This window comes from Plasmodium gonderi, assembly GCF_002157705.1.
Source record: "Plasmodium gonderi DNA, contig: Chr08, whole genome shotgun sequence".
Lineage (NCBI taxonomy): Eukaryota > Apicomplexa > Aconoidasida > Haemosporida > Plasmodiidae > Plasmodium > Plasmodium gonderi.
Genome location: NW_021628933.1, coordinates 1,067,576 through 1,090,075, shown reverse-complemented (window position 1 = coordinate 1,090,075; position 22,500 = coordinate 1,067,576). Strand labels below are relative to the sequence as shown.

The 22,500-nt window shown below is 30.9% G+C and overlaps 3 protein-coding genes across 3 annotated transcripts in view; 2 read left to right on the top strand and 1 right to left on the bottom strand.

Moving 5' to 3' along the window:
- Positions 1-878: 878 nt before the first annotated feature.
- On the bottom strand, positions 879-5,927 carry PGO_082140 (kinesin-5; the record flags this gene model as incomplete). Its single annotated transcript, XM_028687436.1, has 2 exons — positions 879-5,006; positions 5,667-5,927. The coding sequence occupies 2 exons, from the start codon at positions 5,925-5,927 to the stop codon at positions 879-881; spliced, it is 4,389 nt and encodes a 1,462-aa protein (XP_028543237.1).
- Positions 5,928-9,762: 3,835 nt separating this feature from the next.
- PGO_082130 (40S ribosomal protein S11) lies at positions 9,763-11,165 on the top strand (the record flags this gene model as incomplete). The annotated part of the gene is made up of 4 exons (XM_028687435.1): positions 9,763-9,786; positions 10,185-10,384; positions 10,648-10,818; positions 11,075-11,165. 4 exons carry the CDS (start codon positions 9,763-9,765, stop codon positions 11,163-11,165), a joined length of 486 nt encoding a protein of 161 aa, XP_028543236.1.
- A 2,760-nt stretch (positions 11,166-13,925) lies between these two features.
- Positions 13,926-22,500, top strand: part of PGO_082120 (hypothetical protein, conserved) — a gene marked incomplete at both ends in the record, with an annotated part of 10,044 nt that continues 1,469 nt past the window's right edge. Inside the window, 5 exons of the mRNA XM_028687434.1 lie at positions 13,926-21,341; positions 21,558-21,629; positions 21,743-21,819; positions 21,958-22,024; positions 22,186-22,232. Of these exons, the coding sequence (XP_028543235.1) occupies positions 13,926-21,341; positions 21,558-21,629; positions 21,743-21,819; positions 21,958-22,024; positions 22,186-22,232 (7,679 nt within the window). The remainder of the gene's footprint in view (positions 21,342-21,557; positions 21,630-21,742; positions 21,820-21,957; positions 22,025-22,185; positions 22,233-22,500) is intronic.

Here is a 22,500-nt window from a genome sequence, read left to right as displayed (position 1 = left end):
TGCAGCAAAAATCAGAATGTTTGATGTTTGAAAAATTTTGAAGCCAATGTGTGCATACGCATAATTTTTGAGATTCATGTAAAATCAAGAAGGCATAGAAATCCACATGGAACCCATGTGGAATATTTACACACAAAAAACAAATTTCCCCACTTGATGGAGAGTGGAATATGTGGAAACATGATATCCAGCTCTTCTTCTCCTTCTTCTCCTTCTTCTTCTTCTTCTTCTTCTTCTTCTTCTTCTTCTTCTTCTTCTTCTTTGTATTCCCATTCTCATTCTCAAAGCGAGGTCCTGATTATTCTATCATTGGAATTCAAAATGAATATGAAAAGAAAACGTTTGAGAGTACACCAGAGAGCGGACCTCCATGCATATACCAACGAAGTGCATGCAAATCGAGGACGAAGAAGACAAAGAAGTAGGGAAAAAAAAAAAAAAATAAAATAATAATAATGGTTATAGTAAAAGTAATAGTAAAAGTAATAGTAATAGCAAAAGTAATAGCAAAAGTAATAGCAAAAGTAATAGCAAAAGTAATAGCAAAAGTAATAGCAAAAGTAATAGCAAAAGTAATAGCAAAAGTAATAGCAAAAGTAATAGCAAAAGTAATAGCAAAAGTAATAACAAAAGTAATAGCAAAAGTAATAGCAAAAGTAATAGCAAAAGTAATAGTAAAAGTAATAATGAAAATAATAGGGGACATACAAAACACAGAAAAAAAGGAATAACGGCTGCGTGCAGTAACGTTGACAGGTATGCCAATTAGACGGAAATTTGATGTATATTCAATAGCAACAGAATTTGGTTTAAAAATTGTCCATATTGTTAACTTTCCTCATCAACATGGGAAACACTTTGTATGCTAGTCTTCTCATTTAATCTTCTGATTTTCGAATGAACTTGAAGTTCCTACCTTTGTAACCATCGTCCTTTAATCTCTTTGGAGCTGGAGAATTCTTTCTGGAACTTGCACTATTCCCTAATACCTTAATTTTTGTGCTTGAATATTTTAACTCATTCGATGTTAATCCAATTTTTCGCCCATGTAAACTTTCAATGCTTTTGTTATTCTTCCGATTACATTCAGCTAAACTTTTCAAATTGGTTCCCTCGACATCTGCATCTATTTGTGAGCTTGTTTCTCTTGCTTTCTTCTGACTTTGGATATGTGTGACTTTCGCTATATTGTTCCCTACGGATGACATGTGAGTGCAACTGGACTCTCCTGTTAATGACACCACTTCGTTCATATGTTGGATTGGATTTCCACTCGCATGTGTCATACTTCCACCACTGTTTCTCCTAGAAAGTTCACAACTGCCACTGACGACCCCTCCTCCTCCCTTTTGGTATTTCAAAAAATAGTTTTCATTTAGGATTAGGTTTAAATTTTCATCCACTTTGTCAAAGAGACATTTAAAGTCTATGTTTTTCTGAAATGAAAAGGTTTCTATTTCTTTCATAACATCACCTTTAACTTCTTCATAGTGGATATCACTGTATCTATAGTGATTATTCGATAGGTCTGGCTTGACAGAACCGTTCCTTGGGGATATGGCAAAATTGGAATTTCCTTCGTTCAAATTTGGCCTCTCCAAGGTTGGCCTCTCCAAGGTTGGCCTCTCCAAATATGGGTCACTTAAAATGGCAGAATTCATATTAGCAAAAGATCGGATTTTTTCGATTTCCACATGAATATCCTCCTCATTCATGTGATTCTCTGGGACATCGCAAGTGGGTAAGGTTTGATTATCATCATCATCATCCTTTAGGGCAGCTTCATTTTTGTTAAAATGCTGCAAAAGTGCATCCATATGAGTGTTGCATTTCTTTAGATTCTCCACGTGTTGTTGATTATATAAAGAGATATCTTGCGTGTATTTTAATGTCAGTTCATTTTTTTTTTTCTCCCCATGGGCGATTTGGTTTTTTTCTTGTAAAACCATTTTGGACATAGAATTACAAAGTGCCTCTTTGTCTTTCTTATTTTTCCCTATAGTAGTATCAAACAGAATTGAAATTTTATCAACACATTTATTATTATTTTGGATTAAATTTAAATATACCTGTTTAATGTTTTGGATTTTTTCATTTATTTTGCTTTGTTCATTCGCAAATTGGTAATTAATATCTGTGAACGCGTGTTCTAATAAGTGTTCATAATAAGTGTCTACTTTCTCATGCATCAGGTTAGTGTATTGAAAATATTTATCATGATACTCTCCATCCTGTTTGTTGCAACTTTGAATAAATTGTTCAAGTGTGTTCAAGGAATGTGTAAAAATTTCTCTATATTTAGTTCCCGATTCTTCATTCAATTCATTAGTTAGCAATTCCAATTTTCGTTCCATAGTTTCATTAATTTGAACCACATTTCTTTGGATAACCTCATGTATCTCTTCCATTATTCGATCCTTAAAGTGGTAGATATCATCTGTCATAATTTTCTTATATCTTTCAGCTATTTCACATTTCCTCTTATTCAAATTATTTTCCTGTGATTTATAATCACTTTGCAATTTTTCAATCAATTGATTTACATATTCCCTTTTACTCCTCAAACTTGTTGTTTTTTCATTCACATTTTTTTTAAGTTCAGTAAGCGAATGTGTTAAAAATATATGCAACAACTTGTTTATATTCTTCATATATTGAATTATCGATTTGACATTTTCTTCTTTTTCTCCTGATAAATAAAAGTCTATTTCATTTATCACTTGGAACGATTCATCATTTGGTGCTAATTTTTTCAGCATATTAATTGTTTCCTTCTTATTTTGTACAGATGTGTTCAGTTTGGCAATTTTCTTTTTCTCTTTGTTAATACTGATTAATGAATATTCATCAGATGTATCATATGGCTGTTGCACGACAAAATCAGCAATTTTGTTTTGGTCAATATGATTACTGAAGGACTCCACATCTGCATTTAATTTCTTTGTACATGTTAATAAATCATTTTTCATTTTTTCCATTTGACAAAAATGGGTTTGATCTTGTTTCTCCATAACACCAATCTGATTTTGGAAAAAATCCAGAAAATCATTTTTTCTAGAAAGCATTTCTGTACTCTTATGCTCCATGTTTTCAATCGATTTGATAAGTATCTCTTTTCCTTGCATCACTTCGTCCTTTGTATTCACTAATATTTTCAAGATATCATTACAAATATGATTAAAATGTGAATAATCTTGGCATTTTTTTCTTTTTATAGTGGAGATTGTTTCTCGAAATATGGAAATAATTTTCTTCTGTGTTTGTGTGTATGTATTAACATAGTTCTGATATTTTTCTTGCATTTGTTTAAATTCTGATAGGAGAAATCGAGTAACACATTTTTCTTCTACTAATTTGTTTACTAATATATCGTGAACAATTTGAATATTTTTATATTTCAAAAGAATATCCTTCAAAAATTGCACAATATGATTTTGTATATCATCAGTATAGTCCATTTTGTTTATTAATGCTTTAATTTTTTTACTTTTTTCAAATAGAATTTTCTCTTTTTGTAATAAAATTTCTTTATTCTTTTTTAAACTATTTTGTATATTATTATATTCTTCATTATCTAAATATACTCCCCTTTTTTCTCTACTTAAATTTAGTGCATTTTTTAATTTTTCAATTTCATTATTTAAATCTTTTATTTTCAGCTGTTTGGTCGTTTTAACATTAATCTCAGGTCTATTTTTTATATTCTTGGCTCTAAAAACATAATCCAATGTGCTTAATGTTTCATCAATACACAAAGACGATGGTGAGATTGTTGCAACAATAAATGTTTTTGTCTTTCCACCTAAAGAATCTTGTAACAGTCTGGTCAATTTAGAATCCCTATACGGGATGTACGATGAATTTTCAATGAGTGCATTAATAACTCGACCTAATGTTAGTAGCGATTGATTTATGTTACAACTTTCTTGTTGTCTAATTTTTAAATTTCCATAAGAACTCTTTAATGCATTTTCACTTCCAGCTAAATCGACTAAATTTAATTTTCCAATTTTTGTTATGCTTTCCCCATCATTATTAAGATCTTTCATAATTAAAGTGATCGTAAATATGGAATGACTTCTACTGGATTTCTTATTATAAGACGTTTCAGCAGTTCTTCTTTTTTTAATAGCTGAGCAGATCAAATAATATATTTCTTCAAATGAATTTATGCATTTCTCTTCTAATTTATCTACATTTAATCCTTTATTTTTATTCATTGTATCTTCATATATTCTTAGCTTATTCGACTCACTTGCTGTGCTTAGCAAATCACATAATTCTTCGTTATATATTTCTAAATAACTCACTTTTATTACAAAATCATATGAACACTTTTCCATATTGTACATGTCACTTGCTACACTTTTCACATCTTTCTTTTCTGTTTGTCCTTCAAATGGAGTATTCTTTTGCGTACACGAATCTATGTTAGAATCTATAACATTAGATGGAGCCGATGTTCCAAACCCATTAAGTGTGATTTCAACTTTGCTTCTAACCATGTGTGGTATACTTAAACTTTCATCGCTTGAGAAATAACTATTCCTACGCCTTACAACCTGTGCGCCTCCTTCACATTTCGATTCAAAATTGGATTCATATTTCGATTCAAAAGTGGATTCACATTTCGATTCACAATTTGATTCACATTTCGATTCACAATTTGATTCACATTTCGATTCAAAATTAGATTCACATTTCGCCTCACATTTCGCCGCACAATTCTCTTCACAACTAACTTCACTCAATCTTGTAGTTTTATATTCCTTTCTACTATTCAGAATATCGAAAATTCTTTTAGCAACACGGAAAATTATTCCTGTGTCATCATTGTCGCACAACTCATAATAATAGTTTAGATCACTGTTTATACTGTCACTCAAATCAAGCTTCTTATTTTCATTATGTTTTAAGTGTTCCAAAATTCTTCCTTCCATTGTGTATGTTTTTCCAGTGCCTGTCTGACCATAGCAAAACAGAGTGCAATTAAATCCTTCAAGAACCTGTGATGTACGAAGTTATTCAAAAATGAGTGCTGTTGCGTGTGTGCTTTTTTTTTTTTTTTTTTTTTTTTTTGGCATTGAAAATTTTCGATTTTTCAATTTTGTGTATAAAATGGATGTTCGAAAAAAAAAGTGTTAATACACACCTATGATTATTTCCTCAACTTTTTGCAAGAGAGGAAAAAATAAAAACACAAATGTAAGTTTATTGTCTCATTATGGAAGAAAAAGGAAAATGTACCCTTGCTTTACACATAATTAGTAAGATAGACTCACATAAAAATAATGAAAAGAAAAAAAAAAAATAAAATAAAGTAAAAAGAAAGTAGAGCAAAATAAGGAAAAAAAAAAAAAAAAGAAAAAAAAAAGAAAGGCCTGCATGTGAAAATGCAAGATATCCACCTCTACCCCCACTCTCAAACTTCTGTTCCTGCTTGTAAGCCTCCTTTTTTTTTCTCACATCACATTTGAACCAGTAAATTCATAAAAATATTTAGCAGAAATAAGCAAAAAATATATTAAAAATAAAACAAAGATTTTGATTTAAAACAATTCCAATTTTACACAAAATGCAATCGTTCTTTCGTGGCTGTTAGTCTCTCTCTCTCTCTTGTTCCTCTCTCTTCATATATGTACACTCAAGTGCAGTTTTATATTTACCTCATCGACTATTTGGAAGACATAATTATTAAAGAGAGTCCTCTGATCCACATCTTTGTCACAAGCATAATCAAAGCTGTATTTCTTCTCATATATCTCATTGTTTCTGCTCAGAGTTACTATAACTTCGTTATTATTTATTTTTACAACTTCTTCGTTATTTATGTCATTTTTCTCCTTCTCATTTAGAGGTCTACAGCGAACAATCACTTTTATATTAAAGCAACTTGCCTTTTCATGTTGGTATGAGTTCCTGAGCATTTTATTTTTCTAAAATCATGTGCACGGGCAAGAGCATCCCTGCGTGCGCCTACGTTCTTGTGTTTGCACTTGTGTTTGTACGTGTGCCTGTACGTGTGCCTGTGCGTGTGCCTGTACGTGTGTCTGTACTTCTTGTCTGTACTTCTATTTATATTTATACTTATGTTTGTACTTCTATTTATGCTTGTGCTTGCGTGGGAGGACGAGCTCCTGCATAATTTTACTCTATGCAACAATTCCTTCACAAGTGTGTGCGCGTGCACATACACAATCGAGAGTGTGCACTTATTGTTCGGAGGGAATCCCTAAAAAATGTCAAGTTCATTTCTGAAAAGAGACCTTTTCGGGAAATCCCCCTATCATCTTTTAGTCAAAGGTTATGATAACATAACGTAATTTAAACGATTTCATGTATTATGGAACATACATAATTATATTGAAATAAGATGGGATTCTAAGGGTTGCGAGGACGAGAGGAGGCAAGCAAAGCGCGTGTAAAAAAAAAAAGAAAATAAGAAAAAAAAAAAAAAAAAAGAAAAAAAAAAAAAAGGTAAAAAACGATAAAAAAAGATAAAAAAGAAATAAAAATAAAAAAAAAAAAAAGGGACAATGCAAAAAAATTCTCCGTGTGACAAAATGCAGATAAATGGTACAAGTACAAATTTTTAATTTTCTGTTAGCAATAGCTAAAGAATCGAAATGATAAAGTTCGTCAAAGTGCAGTTTTTCTCGTATTTATTGTTTACCCTATATATTATGGAGAAAGATCCTGAAAGGTAGATAAATAAATCAGAAAATGCATCAGTGAATGCACCAAAATGATGCATAAATTTAATGCTTATTTTTTGTGCCTTTTTTTTTTTTTTTTTTTTTTTTTTTTACACCTTAAAATGCTCATAATGAAAGGCATAATTTTCGTACTAATGTGTGAACAAAAAAAGGGAAAACAAGCCAATGCAAATGAGGAAAAAAAAAATTGTAAAAACTGGAAAAGTAGGAAAAATTGTAAAGGTTCGAAAAAAAGAAGGGGAAAAAAAATGTCTAAATTGCCTGAATTTGCCTAATTTGTCTATTCGCCCAACCACCACGGAGCAATTACACGTCAAATAATAAAAATGTCGGATGGTCAGGGCGAGAAAAAACGAAAGGAGGATTTATTCATGGCATTTCAGTTATCCTATGTGAAACAGAAAAAAAAAAACTGGTACACTCACTCAAAGGTAGTGAGTGCAATTAGTCCATATTACCTGATAGAGTTTATGCTAAAAAAAAAAAAAAAAAAAAAAGGGCTTGAAAAAATGACAAATATTTCTCTCTTCTTTTTTTTTTTTTTTTTTTTTTTTTCTCCCAAATCATAGTCTTGTCTATTTTTAAATCGTCAATTTTATGTAGTAGTACATTTGTATTTACATATTTTTTGTGTGGTATATGTTTGAGGTGCTATTAGTAGATATTTAGAATAATCAACGATTTGCACCTCCTTATTCCCCTCATGGAAGCATTGGAGTATATATTTTTCACCCTATAGATATATTTAAAAAAACTGAGGTCTCCCATTTGTTAATGACAATAAAAAGAAACAGAGATGAAGGAGAACGATGCACACATGCGTAATTCTGGGCAATAGACACACTTGGCAGTTCATATACTTGCGGTAAAAATGCACATATACGCAAGTATATATATATATATATATATGTGTGTGTGTGTGCACTGGTCTATGCGTCTTTTTTTCGCAAGTCACCTTACAGTTATTGCATAAGAAAAATTTGCTTTGATTCAAGAACGTAAACTTTCCCCCATTTAGTATGTCCAATATATTCATTCCACTTATCTCTGTTCATTTGTTTTTCCATTATGTGAAGTACAGTAAAAGCTATGGGCAGTTAAAGGTGAAATGTTTTTGCGTTCTCATAAGCATTTTTTTTTTTTTTTTTTTTTTTTAATTTCCTTGTGTCATACTTCATTGGATATTATTTTATTTTTCTAAAAGTACACAATTTTTTTAACGTGAAGAAATGTTTTCAATTTATGTAATATCTTAATATGTAACTATTTGTAATGTTCACGAAAGACAATTTAGCAGATGTTGTGGAACGCACTTTGGATGGTAACATACAAGCGAACTTATGTGCGCTTGGCTTGATTGCACATTTGCAGAAAGTGGTGCTTAACGAAGAATCAGTCTATTTTTAAGTCTTCTTCATAGAATAAACAGAGAGAGAGGGAAAATATGTTTCAAAAATGAAAAGACCATTTTAACAGATGGACAAGTAAGGTTATTGAATTTATTTTCTTTCAGTTTTATTAACCATGTCAATGATATTTTTTTTTTTTTTTTTTTTTTTTGGGAATTGTGCAGATAGACCTTTTTGCATTAAAAGAATTAAAAACGGTTACCACTTTAAAATTACAAGGGAGAATTATAATGTCCTTAGCTTTTATGATTTTTACACACATTAATTTCATTTTATTAAATGAATATTTTTTGTACTTTTATCTTGTTTACTTTAACATAATATGTGTAAACACATAAATATTAGAGGTTTCAGAAATAATTATGTAAATTTTTCTTTTTAACATATTCACCCATATTTTAACCCTTTTTTTAAAAATTTATACGCAAAAAGGGGGAATATAATATAACTGTTGCGTTTTCAATATTATGAATTTGCACCATTTTATAAAAAATATTCCTCTAACGGTTAAATGAGTAATAATATTCATGGGATTATTTTAACTTAATCAAAATGTTTTCCAAAGTTTTGCTATGTAGCAATAATTATGCACCTTGTGGTTCAGTCAAGCTGATTTGCCTCTCTCTCTTTCTTGCCCCACATTTTTTCACGATGCATTTAGGGCTATTCCCACTTTGAATTTTTCATAGAGCACACATTTCGTGCCTTGTTCATATGAAATATCTCATTAAGGTTTTTCCTCCCTAATTGTCAAAAATGTATACATAAAAAAAAAAAAAAAAGGAAAAAAAAAGAAAACCTTTGAATATGCATCAGGGGAGATTAAGGGGTTAAGGCCGTATTTCATAACAAGAAGTAGTAAGAAGTTGGAATAAAATATATTAACAAATGAAAAAAAAAGAAAAAGAAATTTAATGCTAAAATGAAAATAAATATTCGATCACTAATACAACTTAGTGCGAGCGAAATAGGATGTATGGCCTTTCACGCGTTCTCAAGCAGAACGGAAAAAAAAAAAAAATCCTAAGTTTATTTTTTATAAGATGGTGGAGAACTGAGGAAATAGCGCACTTGTTTTTTTTTTTTTTTTTTTCATTTATCCAATCAATTTTTTGACACTAGAATGTTTTAATTCAACACTAGTAATTCCTAACATAACAGAATAGCATTTCTTCCCCCCCAGCACCACTACCATGCTAAAAAAAAAAAAAAAAAAAAAAAAAAAAAAAAAAAAAAAAAAAAAAAAAAATACCCACATAAAAAAAAAAAAAAAAAAAAAAAAAAAAAAAAACAAAATTTTTTTAAAAAAAAAAATTTATAAAAAAAAAAAAAAAAAAAAAAAAAGATTAAATATTTTTTTATATTTTTTTATAAATATTATTTTTTAAATTTATTAAAATTTTTTTTTTTTTTTTTTTTTTTTTTTAAAAAAAAATAAAAAAAAAAAAATTAAAAAAAAAAAAATTTTTCCCACAAAAAAAAAAAAAAAAAAAAAAAAAAAAAAAAAAAAAAAAAAAAAAAAAAGATAAAACAAAAATCACACAAAGTAATATATAACACTTATCATTTTAGTAAAACAAGTTGATAAAAAAGTTTATTAACCGTTCATACAATATTGTTTCGAGTTTTTCAGAAAAATGGCAACAACCTTAGATGTTCAGGTAAAACTTTAAAAGAAAGCGTCAAGTAGAGTATGCACATACGTTACATACATAAATACATTTATATTTGCATTTACTTATGCATTCTTCAGAATACATTAATATAAAGCATATTATATGTGGGCATTTTAAAATTGAGTAAATATTATGATAAATATTCCTTAATCTTGTTCTTATGCATAATGGGGGGGGCGTTCTTTTGTTATGACATTTTTTTTCTCTACACCCAAGTTGACATTTCATTTGCAAATAAAATACTTGACTTCTTTGGGGAAAAGAAAAAAAAAAAAAAAAAAACTTGCATATTTACATGAACTGTTCATGCAGGATTGAAAAAAATGTCTGACATCATACTATAATCATTTTTTTTTTTTTTTTTTTCATTTACGCACGTTTAGCATGAGAGGGCTTACCAAAAACAGGAAGGTGCGAGCTTTTTCAACTCCAAAAAAATAAAGAAGGGCTCAAAGAGTTACACGAGATATTGGAAAAAAGTTGGTTTAGGATTCGCAACCCCGAAGGAAGCAAAAGAGGGAGTTTACGTTGATAAAAAGTGCCCCTTTACAGGAAATGTGTCCATCAGAGGAAGGATATTAAAGTACAGGAAAAAAAAAAAAAAAAAAAAAAAAAGAGGAAAATAATGTTACACACACGCTAATTTTAAATCAGTTGAAAAGCTACAAACATTTGATGCAGATGTGAAAATAAATTTCTCCCTGTTTTTTAGCATATCACACAATATGCAGCAGCATGGAGTCATAGACTTGTTACTTCTTTTCTTTTTCAAATCCAATTAACGCATATAGCGAATGAATATATACATGTGTATTTTTTTTTTTTTTTTTTCTTGTAAACAATTAGGGGTATGGTAATTTCGAGTAAAATGAAGAGAACAATTATTATAAGAAGAAACTACCTACATTATGTAAAAAAATACAACAGATTTGAAAAGAGACATAAGAACATCCCATGTCATTGTTCTCCATGTTTTGATGTGAAAGAAGGTGACATAGTTACCGTCGGCCAGTGCAGGTAAACACATATATTTTTACGTATTTCACAATTTCCCTGTGTATGCCACGTTATGTTATGAATAAACTACTTTATGTAGCACGTGCTGTTTTAATATTGATCAAGCAATTTGTATTCTTTTTATTTTATTTTTGGAGACCATGTGTGTAATTATCCTATTATATTAAATGTGACCCTACCAAACATGTTATTATTTTGAACAGTTCAGAACTGTTTTATTTTTATTTTATTTTTTTTTTTTTTTTACATTTATCAGACCGTTGTCCAAGACCGTGAGATTCAACGTGTTGCATGTAGAGAAGCATCAAATATTTGGAAGTGCTAGGAAACAATTTGTTTTATTTTAACGATGCAGAGTGTAATAGATAACATTTTACAAATGTATGGAAAATGCATAAAAGTTGCACATCTATTTACTGCGCGCATGACGTGAGACGTTTTATGAAATTGTTGCAAAGAGTTTCTTTCCCCTTTTTTTTTTTTTTTTTTTTATTCCATCCATTCCCTGTATAAATATATATATATATATATATATATATTTTAAAAGAAAACTAAATAAGAAACAAGTAAAATTATACAAATCTAATTGAATATGAATAAGCAACAAATAAGTGCTTATACACGCTTATACTATATACAACATGGATGTTTATGCGTACGTAAAAATTATGCAACAAAAAAAAAAAAAAAAAAAAAAAAAAAAACGTATTTCTAACTTCCAACTAATGCAATATTACACTGTTCAGTAGGAAATGTACAGTATAGGGTCTACTCACGTTGTCTTATTCATCTATAAATTCTCTTGTTATGCTTGAAATATCATTCCCATTTGTATACCTTTAAATATACATATATATATATATATATGTATATCTTAGCGGTACCCTATCATGACTATATTCCCCCATTTCAAATGCACAAATGGGAAGAATCTTCACTACCCTCAAGGGTCCATTCCCCAGGGAGAAAAAAGGCCGGTTGCATGCTAAACCATATACATATTATATGCATGTTCATGCGCAGGTCTATATATACATTTCTACTTCCCAAAAAATTATGCAAATTTGTAAAAAAAAAAAAAAAAATAATAACATACCACTTGGGTGCAACTTTCTTTTTTATATGTTGAATTTACAGAAAATTGTAATGTGGACATTGCTCAAAAATGGAAGAATTGGGTGGTTATAGTAGCTTGTAACTGTAAATATATATATATATATATGTGCACGTTAATACATATGGGTATGCTGGGGAATAATTGGCATTATGACCATTATAGTTGTGGCTAATTGGATGTTTTCTGTTTTTGTTTTTTTCTTATTTCCGTTGCAATGGTAAATCAACATAGATAATAATGTGTAACATTAAAAATTCAGACATGTGGAATGCTCACCTACGGAAGTGAGTGTATATCTCTACAATTGACAAATTGTGCAATGAGACTATGCTTTTTTTTTTTTTCTTTTTTTTTCCCTTAATGTATTTTTTTATCCATTCCGCTTATGGCTCATCAACTGTAAAATTGATGAAGTGTGTTTCACTTGAATAAAGCCCATGATTGTTAAATCAATCTAAGAATGGAAATCATGAAATTGTAGTATAGAAGAACTTATTAAAAAAAAAATATTCCTAAAAAAAAAAAAAAAAAGGGGGGGAATGTTGAATTAATTCAAGCCGAGATATTTATTTGTCCCTGCTTTTTTGTGAACACTGCTTTTGCCTATTTTTTGTGAAATATACTTTTGCCTAATTTTTTTTTTTTTTTATTTCTTGTGCACTCCTTACTTGTACGTCCAATTTTTAGCATATTTCATTTACCGACAGACTTGGCTTACTCCTTTTTCCCCCTTTTTCCTTAATTTGTGATTAAACAAAAACACCTGAAGGCGTATAAAGTTAATTTACACATGAAATTTATATCAACTGCAAACTTTATTATTTTTATTTTACTTGTTTTTTTTTTTTTTTTTTTTTACATAATCTTTGCATTTGCGCTTGCCCTTTTTTGCTTTTTTTTTTTTTTTAAAAAAAATAAAGGACTAAGCTTCCTTATAACATCGAACGAGCCCTCATTTTTTTTTTTTTTTTTTTTTTTTTTTGCATGTGACGATGATACATGCCAATAGAAAAAAAAAAAAAAAAATACATTCTAATATTTAATCAGTTCACTAATTTTTGTGAAAATATATTCTTATCACTAATCTTGAAAAAACACCAGTGTAATAAAAAGCATGCATACTTGTGTGTACTTGCTCACCCCCAGGCCAAAAAGAAAAAAAAAAATGACAAAATAAATAAAAATACAAAATATAAACGTCATTACATTTGCATTCTTTCACTTTCTCACCAAAGTAATATTCCCGACATCATTTCATTCCCTTTTATGCATTTTTAACTTGTTCCTAGAAGTCCTGCTTCTACTCCAGTTTTTTATTTTTATTTTATTTATTTATTTTTTTTTTTTTTTTGTTGTGCCTTTTTTCTCCATTCTTGTGCTTTTCATTTCACTTTTATTCATCACTACAACAAAATGAATCTACTTGATTTTTACGTGTAACAGACATACATGAAAGCATGCAGTTGTAATCCTATGACCCACTCATTCGCTCGTTCGCCCCTTCGTTCGCCCCTTCGTTCACTCTTTTCTTTCTTCCCTTTTTTGTTATATTCACTTTCATTGTTTGACTGTGTACGTGCTCACACACATAATAATACATGCACACCTAACACTATATGTGGACGCACGAATTCGGCTATGCAACACACTAGGAAATTCATTTAAAAACCAGAGATACCATTCCCTTAAAATTTTACATGAAGGAAAATATCAGAGTTAAAATTTAAAGCAATGGAATAAGGGCATCAAGCAAAGTTCTAACAGAATTGTAACACGGTATTATAGTGTACACATTTACACTTATATGCCTGTTCATACGAAAAATAGGAATTAACCGTATTTTCAATTGTGAAAGGAAAAAATACAAATCATATATATACATTCTCTCTACAAAGGAAAGGGAATGGTAAATTCATTGATTTAAAAAAAAAGGGGGAAAAATATTATGTACATATAAAAAGAAATACTAAAAAATTGAAAAAAAAAAAAAATGAGCGTGTACCATTACTACAATAACGTAATACCCAGTAAATCTATCAGAACTGCCATTTGCACAAACCTAAAGGGTAACAAGAAAAAATATTTGCTGTATGCCTGCAACAATTATCTGAATGTATGTGCAGTAGATAAAGATGGACATACAAGTGATTATAGTAAACATGCTGTTTTTTCGGAGATTTTAGAATTAAGAGAATACATACCTGAAAAGCTAGTCGATACAGGAAAAAGAGAAAATATCAAATCGTATATTTTTTTATTAACAAGAAAGTATAATTTGTTGTTACTTCAGTTCGATGTGAAACTAAACGACTTTGTTACTATCTCCCAAGTAAATTTACAAGAACTCAATGGATTACATGTCGAAGAAGATATAACTCTACTTTTGGATGATAGAAATAGAACCATTTTATTCTATGGGTATAAAAATATCTTAAAATATGTACACTTAGATTATAATGACTTCTTTAATCTAAGCCATATATATACCTTGAGACTAGATGAAGGTCTAATAATAGATATCATTTTTTTGAAATTCCAACACCGTAAGACTGAAACCGTCTTCGACACTAGTGAATGTAGCACTCGTATCAGCACTAATGGGAATGCCCATGGAGGTAATAATAACAATCCATGGAAAGATGATGATGAAAATAATAAAACAGTGCCTCCATTACAATCTGTTAAGAGACAAAGCATCGACTCGTTTGATAAAGCTGTGACTAAATTGAATGCAAACGATGTTGTACATCGAAACAGTAAGGATAGCAAAATTGATTATCTTGACATGGATTTACCCAATCCTGATATGAAAGAAGAAAAAAATGGTACTAATCAGGAAAGTAGTAAATGTAATAATAAAAGTGGACCCCATGTTCAATACACTACTATCGAACGTGTAAAGAAGCATTACGCAGATAATACCACAATGCATAATTATGGTTCTTTTATAAACTCTCCTTATCAGAGGAGTGAAACAAATGGAACATCAAATGTGAGGATGGAGAAAGAGATGTTTGAATCCACAACTAGAATGGAGAAAAAAATGGAGGAAGAAAAATTAAAAATAACGAATCTGATAGAAAACATCCCAAAGTGTGCTGATAATAAGACAGCTTGGAATAGTATTACAAAAGGAGAAAGCTCCAACATCTGTTTAGATAAAAATCTCAGCAATAGTAACAAGACAGGAAAAAAAAATTCATCACATGAAAATCCACAAAAAGGGAAGAAAAAAAAAAATAAAAGCAAAATTAGTGCAACGATTTGTGTTTTGTATGATGCAAAGAAAAAAGATTCTCGTTCGTACGAACGGTACATTAGACTCATTCGTTTATATTCCATGAGTGATGATAAACGTATAAGTGCTCTCAGTGATGTTAGCACACCCTTGAACCCACGTAGAAATAATGAATTCTGTGATGATGGGAATGCCAAGAATAATGTTCAAGCGTACCATCACAACAACAATGATGATGATGATGATGCCAATTTTAGAAACGTGAAAAATGAAAAAAAGGAAGGAATGAAATATATCAACTTAATGTATTATAAACCAATAATTGTAGATTCAAGCATAAACAAATTACTTTGCATTGCTAAAAATAAGTTGATGCTTATAGGATTTCAATTTATCAGTTACATTAATTTAGAAATAGACCAAGACAAAAATTTCTTCCTCAGCTCTGAATTGAGAACTATTAGATGTATAGAACACATCAGCCGTAACAAATTCATCATGGCAGATGATTATGGTGATCTCTTTATACTGACATGTATATTGGGGTCAAATCCTTCTTCCTTCAGAAGGAGAAGTGAATGTATCAATGATAACATTATTGATGAATTCATTTTCAAAGGTTTGCCTTCGTCTCTTGGTGTAGTTCCATCTTCCTCCTCATCATCTATTGGTGGAGGTCAATCCCTGAGTAGCGAAATTAGTAGAAAAATAGAAAACGACAACAATGGCATCAACTCAATCACATTACAATTTATAGGAACCTGCTCAAGGTCCAATGTTGTCGTGTCCATTTTTCCAGATATTATTTTCTTAGGTTCACAAGTAAGTGATAGTTATTTACTCAAAATGCATAATTACCCAACATATGAATATGACGATTACACTCCTGTCGAACCATCTACATGTTCAACGTTTAACAGTTCTTATTTTTACCATCGTGATAACCGTGGTAATAGCATAACTGGAGATGAAAATTCAAATGATGAAAATAACAACAACTGTATGTTAAAACAATTTCATAGTGACACGAAGAGAGGTGCTGACGAGTATATCATAAATAATGGAATTGATTATGTTGAGAATCGAAGTAGCATAACGAAAAAGAGAAACTTTTTGCAAGAAAATTATCCTTATGCAGAAGAGATTACTAGAACTAACGAATTCACATATCACAATGATAGGGGTACCAATTCGATTGATATGCAGCATCATGCTTCAACGAGTAGAAGTAACTATAAAGATGGTCAGTACAATAATAAACACAGTGATGCCCAAATTACAAATTCAAGTCGTCAAATTAGTCATTTGTGTGATGAAAATATGTACCAATATCAAAGTGAATGCATAAGTGGAAAATCTTTTAATGATGGTAATGTTGAGGAGAAGAAGAGGGTAGTGATAGAATCGCATGCCACTTCAATCAAAAATAATCCATTCGCATGTACACACATTGATACATATAGAGACTCGCAAACGTACACAGCAGAAAGAGGAGAAGATAAAGTACATAATTTTCATCTTAGAAATTCTTTGAAAGAAAAAAAAAAAAAATTTTACATTGAAATTTTATCTGTAATACAAAATATGGGTCCCATTTTAGATTTCTGTGTTATTAAGAATAAGAATGACGAGAAGGAAATTATAACTTGCAATAGTTATGGTCGAACTGGATGTATATCTATCATAAGAAATGGATTAAAAACAAATATTATTTCTAAATTGAACTTCAGCAAAATCACGAATATGTTCGTTGTCAAGTATGTTATACACCTGAAGAAGAAAAATAAACAGAAAGGAAAATCCACAATAGATGAAAAATTATCTAACAATGATGTAATGCAGAAAAGTGAAATAAATAATAATCATGAACAATCATTATTACAGAACAATATTTCGAATCCTCTTGTAGAAGAAAAAGGAAAGAAGTCATTACAGTTTCAGGTTTTTGCTCAGCTCAATGATAAAAAAAATGTAGAAATTAAGGATATAAACCTTTCCTTTCTGAATAAATACTACTTCCAAAACGAGAAAGAAATTGACGTTTTGAACTATGCTAATTTTATATACTTTCACATTTTCATCATTTGTGTAACTTATGGTTACCAAACCAAAGTGATAGGAGTGTGCAGAGAGGAGGGTGCTGGTGAAAGCAGAGAAAAACGTGACAAGCGAAATTTACAAAAGGAATATTCAACAGATTCCATGGGCAACGTGGGTAGCAGATGCAACGAAAAAAAGAAACATCACCATTGTGACACTGTCAGCCCAAAAGTAACATCATGCGAAAACTTTACAAATGACCATCCTTTTAACATTGATGATCGTGGTCAAAGGAAGAAGCAGAACGAAATTTTTCTTTGTGAATATAAAAATACAGATGTAGATTTGTTAAGCAACACGATATATTTCAATGTCTTGAAGAATTTCCCATACCTTATTCAAGTAACAAATAATCATGTTAAACTTCTCTGTTGTTTATCACTAAAACTTGTGTATGACTTAAAGATGGATTATATATTTAAGTTCTGTGTTTATAACGATTATTTATACATATACTGTGATAACGGAATCCAAATATATGCAGTAGAGGAGAAGTATCTTCAGTTGTTATACAACCACAAGTGCGATAGGACTATCACCTCCATGGTAGTCTACAAAAGTTTGATGGCTTGTGCTTTCAACAATAGGGAAGTAGCACTTATTAACATAGATGTCAGCTGCTTAGACCGTATGAGAGTGTCTAAGAGTTGTTCAAGGGGAGACAAAATTCCCAATGACGCCATTCAAGTAGACATGGTTAGAAGCGAAGACAGGATTAGAGACCTAGAATCCATCAGAGGCACAGATGAGAACCCATTTGTTAATACAAAGAAGCAAAGAATTTTCACGCAAGCAAGCTCCTACCAACCGGCTCTAAGCACACTCGTTTTTATAACAGATGTCGAAGTTCTAGAACTGAACGACAATGTGTATTTATTTATCGGGCTTAGTAACGGAGAAGTGGAATCTTTTTTATTATGTGCAGATAATCGAAATGATAGTGGCACCCAGAGGAGGGTACGTGATGACACGTTCTTGACAAGTTTCAGTGCAGGTTCATATTCCAAGGGGAAGAATCTCGATCGTGGTGCCTCTCATAGTGAAAGTGGAACATCTGAGGAAAGAAATTCAGATGCGGAAAGCACACAGATGTGGAAATTGTTCCAAAATGAAAATGGAAAAAATCAGGTAGCACGCATGGATGGAAGGAAAAATGGAGGAATCGAGAACACACATAGAATAAGAGGACATGCTGATAATGATAATATATTTAAATTACACAAGTTTTATTTAAAAAAAAAAGAAGAAATATTAAAACTTTTGTATAAAGATGATATACTTAAAACAGGGAAAAAACCTGCATTCAGTTACAAAATAAAAATTACTGATGATATGGAAAAAGAAAAATATGTAAAAAAATGTAAAAGAGGATTAATAAAATATTTATCTGAAAGTCATTCAAATATACTTCAATATTTCAACTTTTCCAAATGTGTCTTTACAAATGTTCATGACTTGCATAAAGCATGTATGAAGAATGAAGATGAAGAAATTGTTATGAGTTCTAATTTATTTAATAATGTAAATATTCAATCCGATACATTTGTAAGTATGGAGAATATCCTTCAAGGAGAACATACTAAATATCTCAAAGATTGTAATAGTGAAATTCATGGAAAGCCATTAGAAGAATCTTCATGTAGAACCATAAAACAAACTAATACTCACACCATATACAATAATATGCAAATGCCACATGAATGTGCAACCAATTTGTCAGCTTATAAGGATAGAGACGATTGGGATAAAAACGTTCGACTTTCTTCCTCCCATGGCAGGTGGAAAAATTGTGAAAAATTATCGCATTTCAGTGATGAAATTGGGGACACTAATGTCGACGTGGAAAATTCATTGGACGAATTGCACGAGGTGGCGAGTTTTAGTGCGCAAGATTACGAGAACGATTACGAGAAAGATAAAATTGCAAACGTACCATTCAGAAGGGCCAACATAAATTCGCACCTACACGCACGTGATGGAAAATTTGGCAAAGAGATTAATTTGAATAGGAAGAAGACCAAGTACTTTTTCCATTTTTTCCAGATTTATGGATCTTCATCTGAGGAATCATCAGATAGTGACATTGTTAACTTTGACGTGTTTAAGAAGTTAGATGCAAAAGTGGAGGAGAAGCGAAGAGCAGGAAGCCCAACCAGAAGCAGCAGTAGTAGCCATAGGGAGAGGAAACTAAAAAGAGGAAGAAAAAGAGGAAGAGAGGGAGGAAGAGAAGGAAGAAAAGAAGGAGGAAAAGAAGAAAGAAGAGGAAGAAATGGAAAGAGTGGGAGAAGCAGTAGCGACAGCAGCAGTAGCAATGCCAGTGGAGGCAGCAGGAATGGTGGACTCAGACGTAGTGTGGAACAAGGATCAGATACCCAATTTCCCTCCAAAAATATATTACCAAGTTCAAATATTTGTGACAACAGCTTGAACCCGTATCCCTCAAGGAGGTTAAGCAATCTGAACGAAGAAACAACTAGCGAAATCCACATATCGGACCCCTTTCCTGATAATGGAGGAAAATCAATTCATGGAGAGGAGGAGAAGGGCGAGATAGATAAGATGTACAATGGAATAGACAAAATGAGAAAAGGAACCATCGAAAAAAAAGAAAGAGGAAACCAAGCTGAAGCAACTTGTATCCAGCGTATAGTGAAAAAAGAAGAAAATAGTGAAAAGGATAAGATAAAGGAACTAAATATGAAACAAAAGAAAAGCTACATCCGCTTAAAACACGAACGAGATAGTCAAGAATCACATGACGAGATGACAAAAAAAAAATCAAAGAGAAGTTATAACAGTATATATGACGAAGATGGTAAAATTATTGAACACGATCTGCCTGAGATTAAAGAGGTAGATGTAGATGGCATGTGTGTTAGAGAAGATTCTCCTTTGGGTAGAGTGGAAAAATGGAAAAACCAATTAAGCAGGAGCGACCCAAGCAGAAGCAACCCAAGCAGGAGCGACCCAAGCAGAAGCAACCCAAGCAGGATCGACTTAAGGAGAGAAAAAGAACACCTAAACGATATATTTCAAAAGAAAGTGGAAGAACAGTGTGGGAACATTTATGTGCGTGAAAATTACGTGGGTTCAGGAAAATACAGCAACTTTGATGAAAATGAAGAATTTTCGTCTGATGCATCTATATGTTTTAATAATTTAAACAATATTTTATTTGATGAAAAGAAATATATAAAAAGGTATGTAATTCGAAGTAAAAAAATATTGCTAACGAATAAGAGAAGAATAAATGTGTGTACAAAAGGTCCAATTAAATTTAAAAAGTTCTTGAAAGTTTTTTCAGAAAAAAATAAAATTGATGTAAACCTAACAAATGTTGTGAAGAAATATAATTTCCTCTTCGTATGTTGTGATAATCCAATTATTATATATTCAAATTTAAAAAAAAAAATATGCTTATCCAAATTATCGATTAAGAATATATACCAAGTGGACATTTTCAACGATTTTAATTATCTCAACCCATTTCACAATTTTTCAGCATTTAAAAAAATAAATCAAAATAATTTCTACTTCATATGTTTTGATGGTTTCAAAATATTTATATCACACCTCAACGAGATTAAGAAAAACTTTTTGCAAAAAATACCTTTTCATAGAACGGTTGAAAAAATAGCTTATCATGAAGATACAGGGCTTTTAGTTGCTGCTTGTCCCGTTGAAGAGAAACACAAAACCAATCAAATGATGAAACAAATTCTATGCTTTTTCGACCCATTCCAAAATTCATTCAAATACACATACGTAATCCCTTCCAAGTTTAGTGTTTCTAGTATATGCATTTATGAAATCCAAAAAAAATCAAACACAAATAAGGTCTATAAGACGAACGAGACCACCCAAGTGAATACTTTCATTTGCGTAGGAACGGCCAATAACAATGAGAGAATTACAGAACCATCTTCTGGGCACATTTACATTTTCATAGCAAAAAAGATGATAAACCTTTTTGAAATCAAGCACATATACACGTACAATGTTAATTGTGGTGGAATCACACACCTGAAGCAGTTTCATGAAAAACTTATCGCTGCAGTGAATAACACGGTAATTTGCAAGACACCTGCATGCATGTTGTATATATATATATATATATATATATATATGTATCCCTATTTCCGACAGTCTGCGTCTCTCCATCGCCTCACGGGAGAATGCAGATGGTTTTGCATTTGCTTGGTAACTGTTTCTATTTCTAGTCAAAATTTTTTTTTTTAATTTTTTATTCTCCCTCCATATGACCACCACCATCACCTCCACCAGGTCGTCATTTTCGACATTAGCAACTTCCTAACCAACATGGAGAAATATATCAACAATTCGGGAAAAACTATGGTAAGAAATTTACGCAGGAGAATTTTCCATTCGCTATGTGCATATGTGCTTATGCATGTATGTGCTTATGCATGTATTTACTTACACATGTATGCTTCTTTTCCCCTTTGAAGAAAACAGAAAATAAAGATGATGTGGTGGAAGTGGCCTCCTTTACACCAAGTTCCTGGATCATGAGTCTGGACGTTTTGTAAGGAATCTAAATGGATTATAACATCTGTGCGGATTACTATTTTTTTCCACGAACCTGGTTTGTTCTCTCCCTTTTCTTTTTTATTAATCCTCTCTGTTTACCCATTTCCCCCAACCCCAACCCCAATATTTTCAGAGAAAATTATATCATAGTTGGAGATATAATGACTTCAGTAACACTTTTGTCATACGATTTTGAGAAAGTAAGAAATTTTGCAAAGCTGTGAAATGTGGAAGAAGTTCAATGGGGACTTTTCACTTAACAAAGAGCATTCATAGATTCGCAAACATATATATATATGTACATGTATATTTTTATATTTTTTTTTTATCTATGAATTCTTCGCACTTGCACAATATGTAGGCTCTCCTGACCGAAGTGTGTAGAGACTATTCCAACGTTTGGTGCACGTAAGTAGATTTGTGAATATAGTCCACAAAATTAGTTAAAGGGTGATGCGCATAGACACACTCATTTGAGAACGACAGCATACATACCATGTGTGACCTAAGCTCAAAGTGCAAATGTTACACTCGCTACAGATGTTACACCCATTCGTTTTGTTAATATTATATTTTTTATTCATTTTTTTTATTCATTTTTTTTATTCACTTTTTTTATTCATTTTTTTTATTCATTTTTTTTATTCATTTTTTTTATTCATTTTTTCCATTTTAC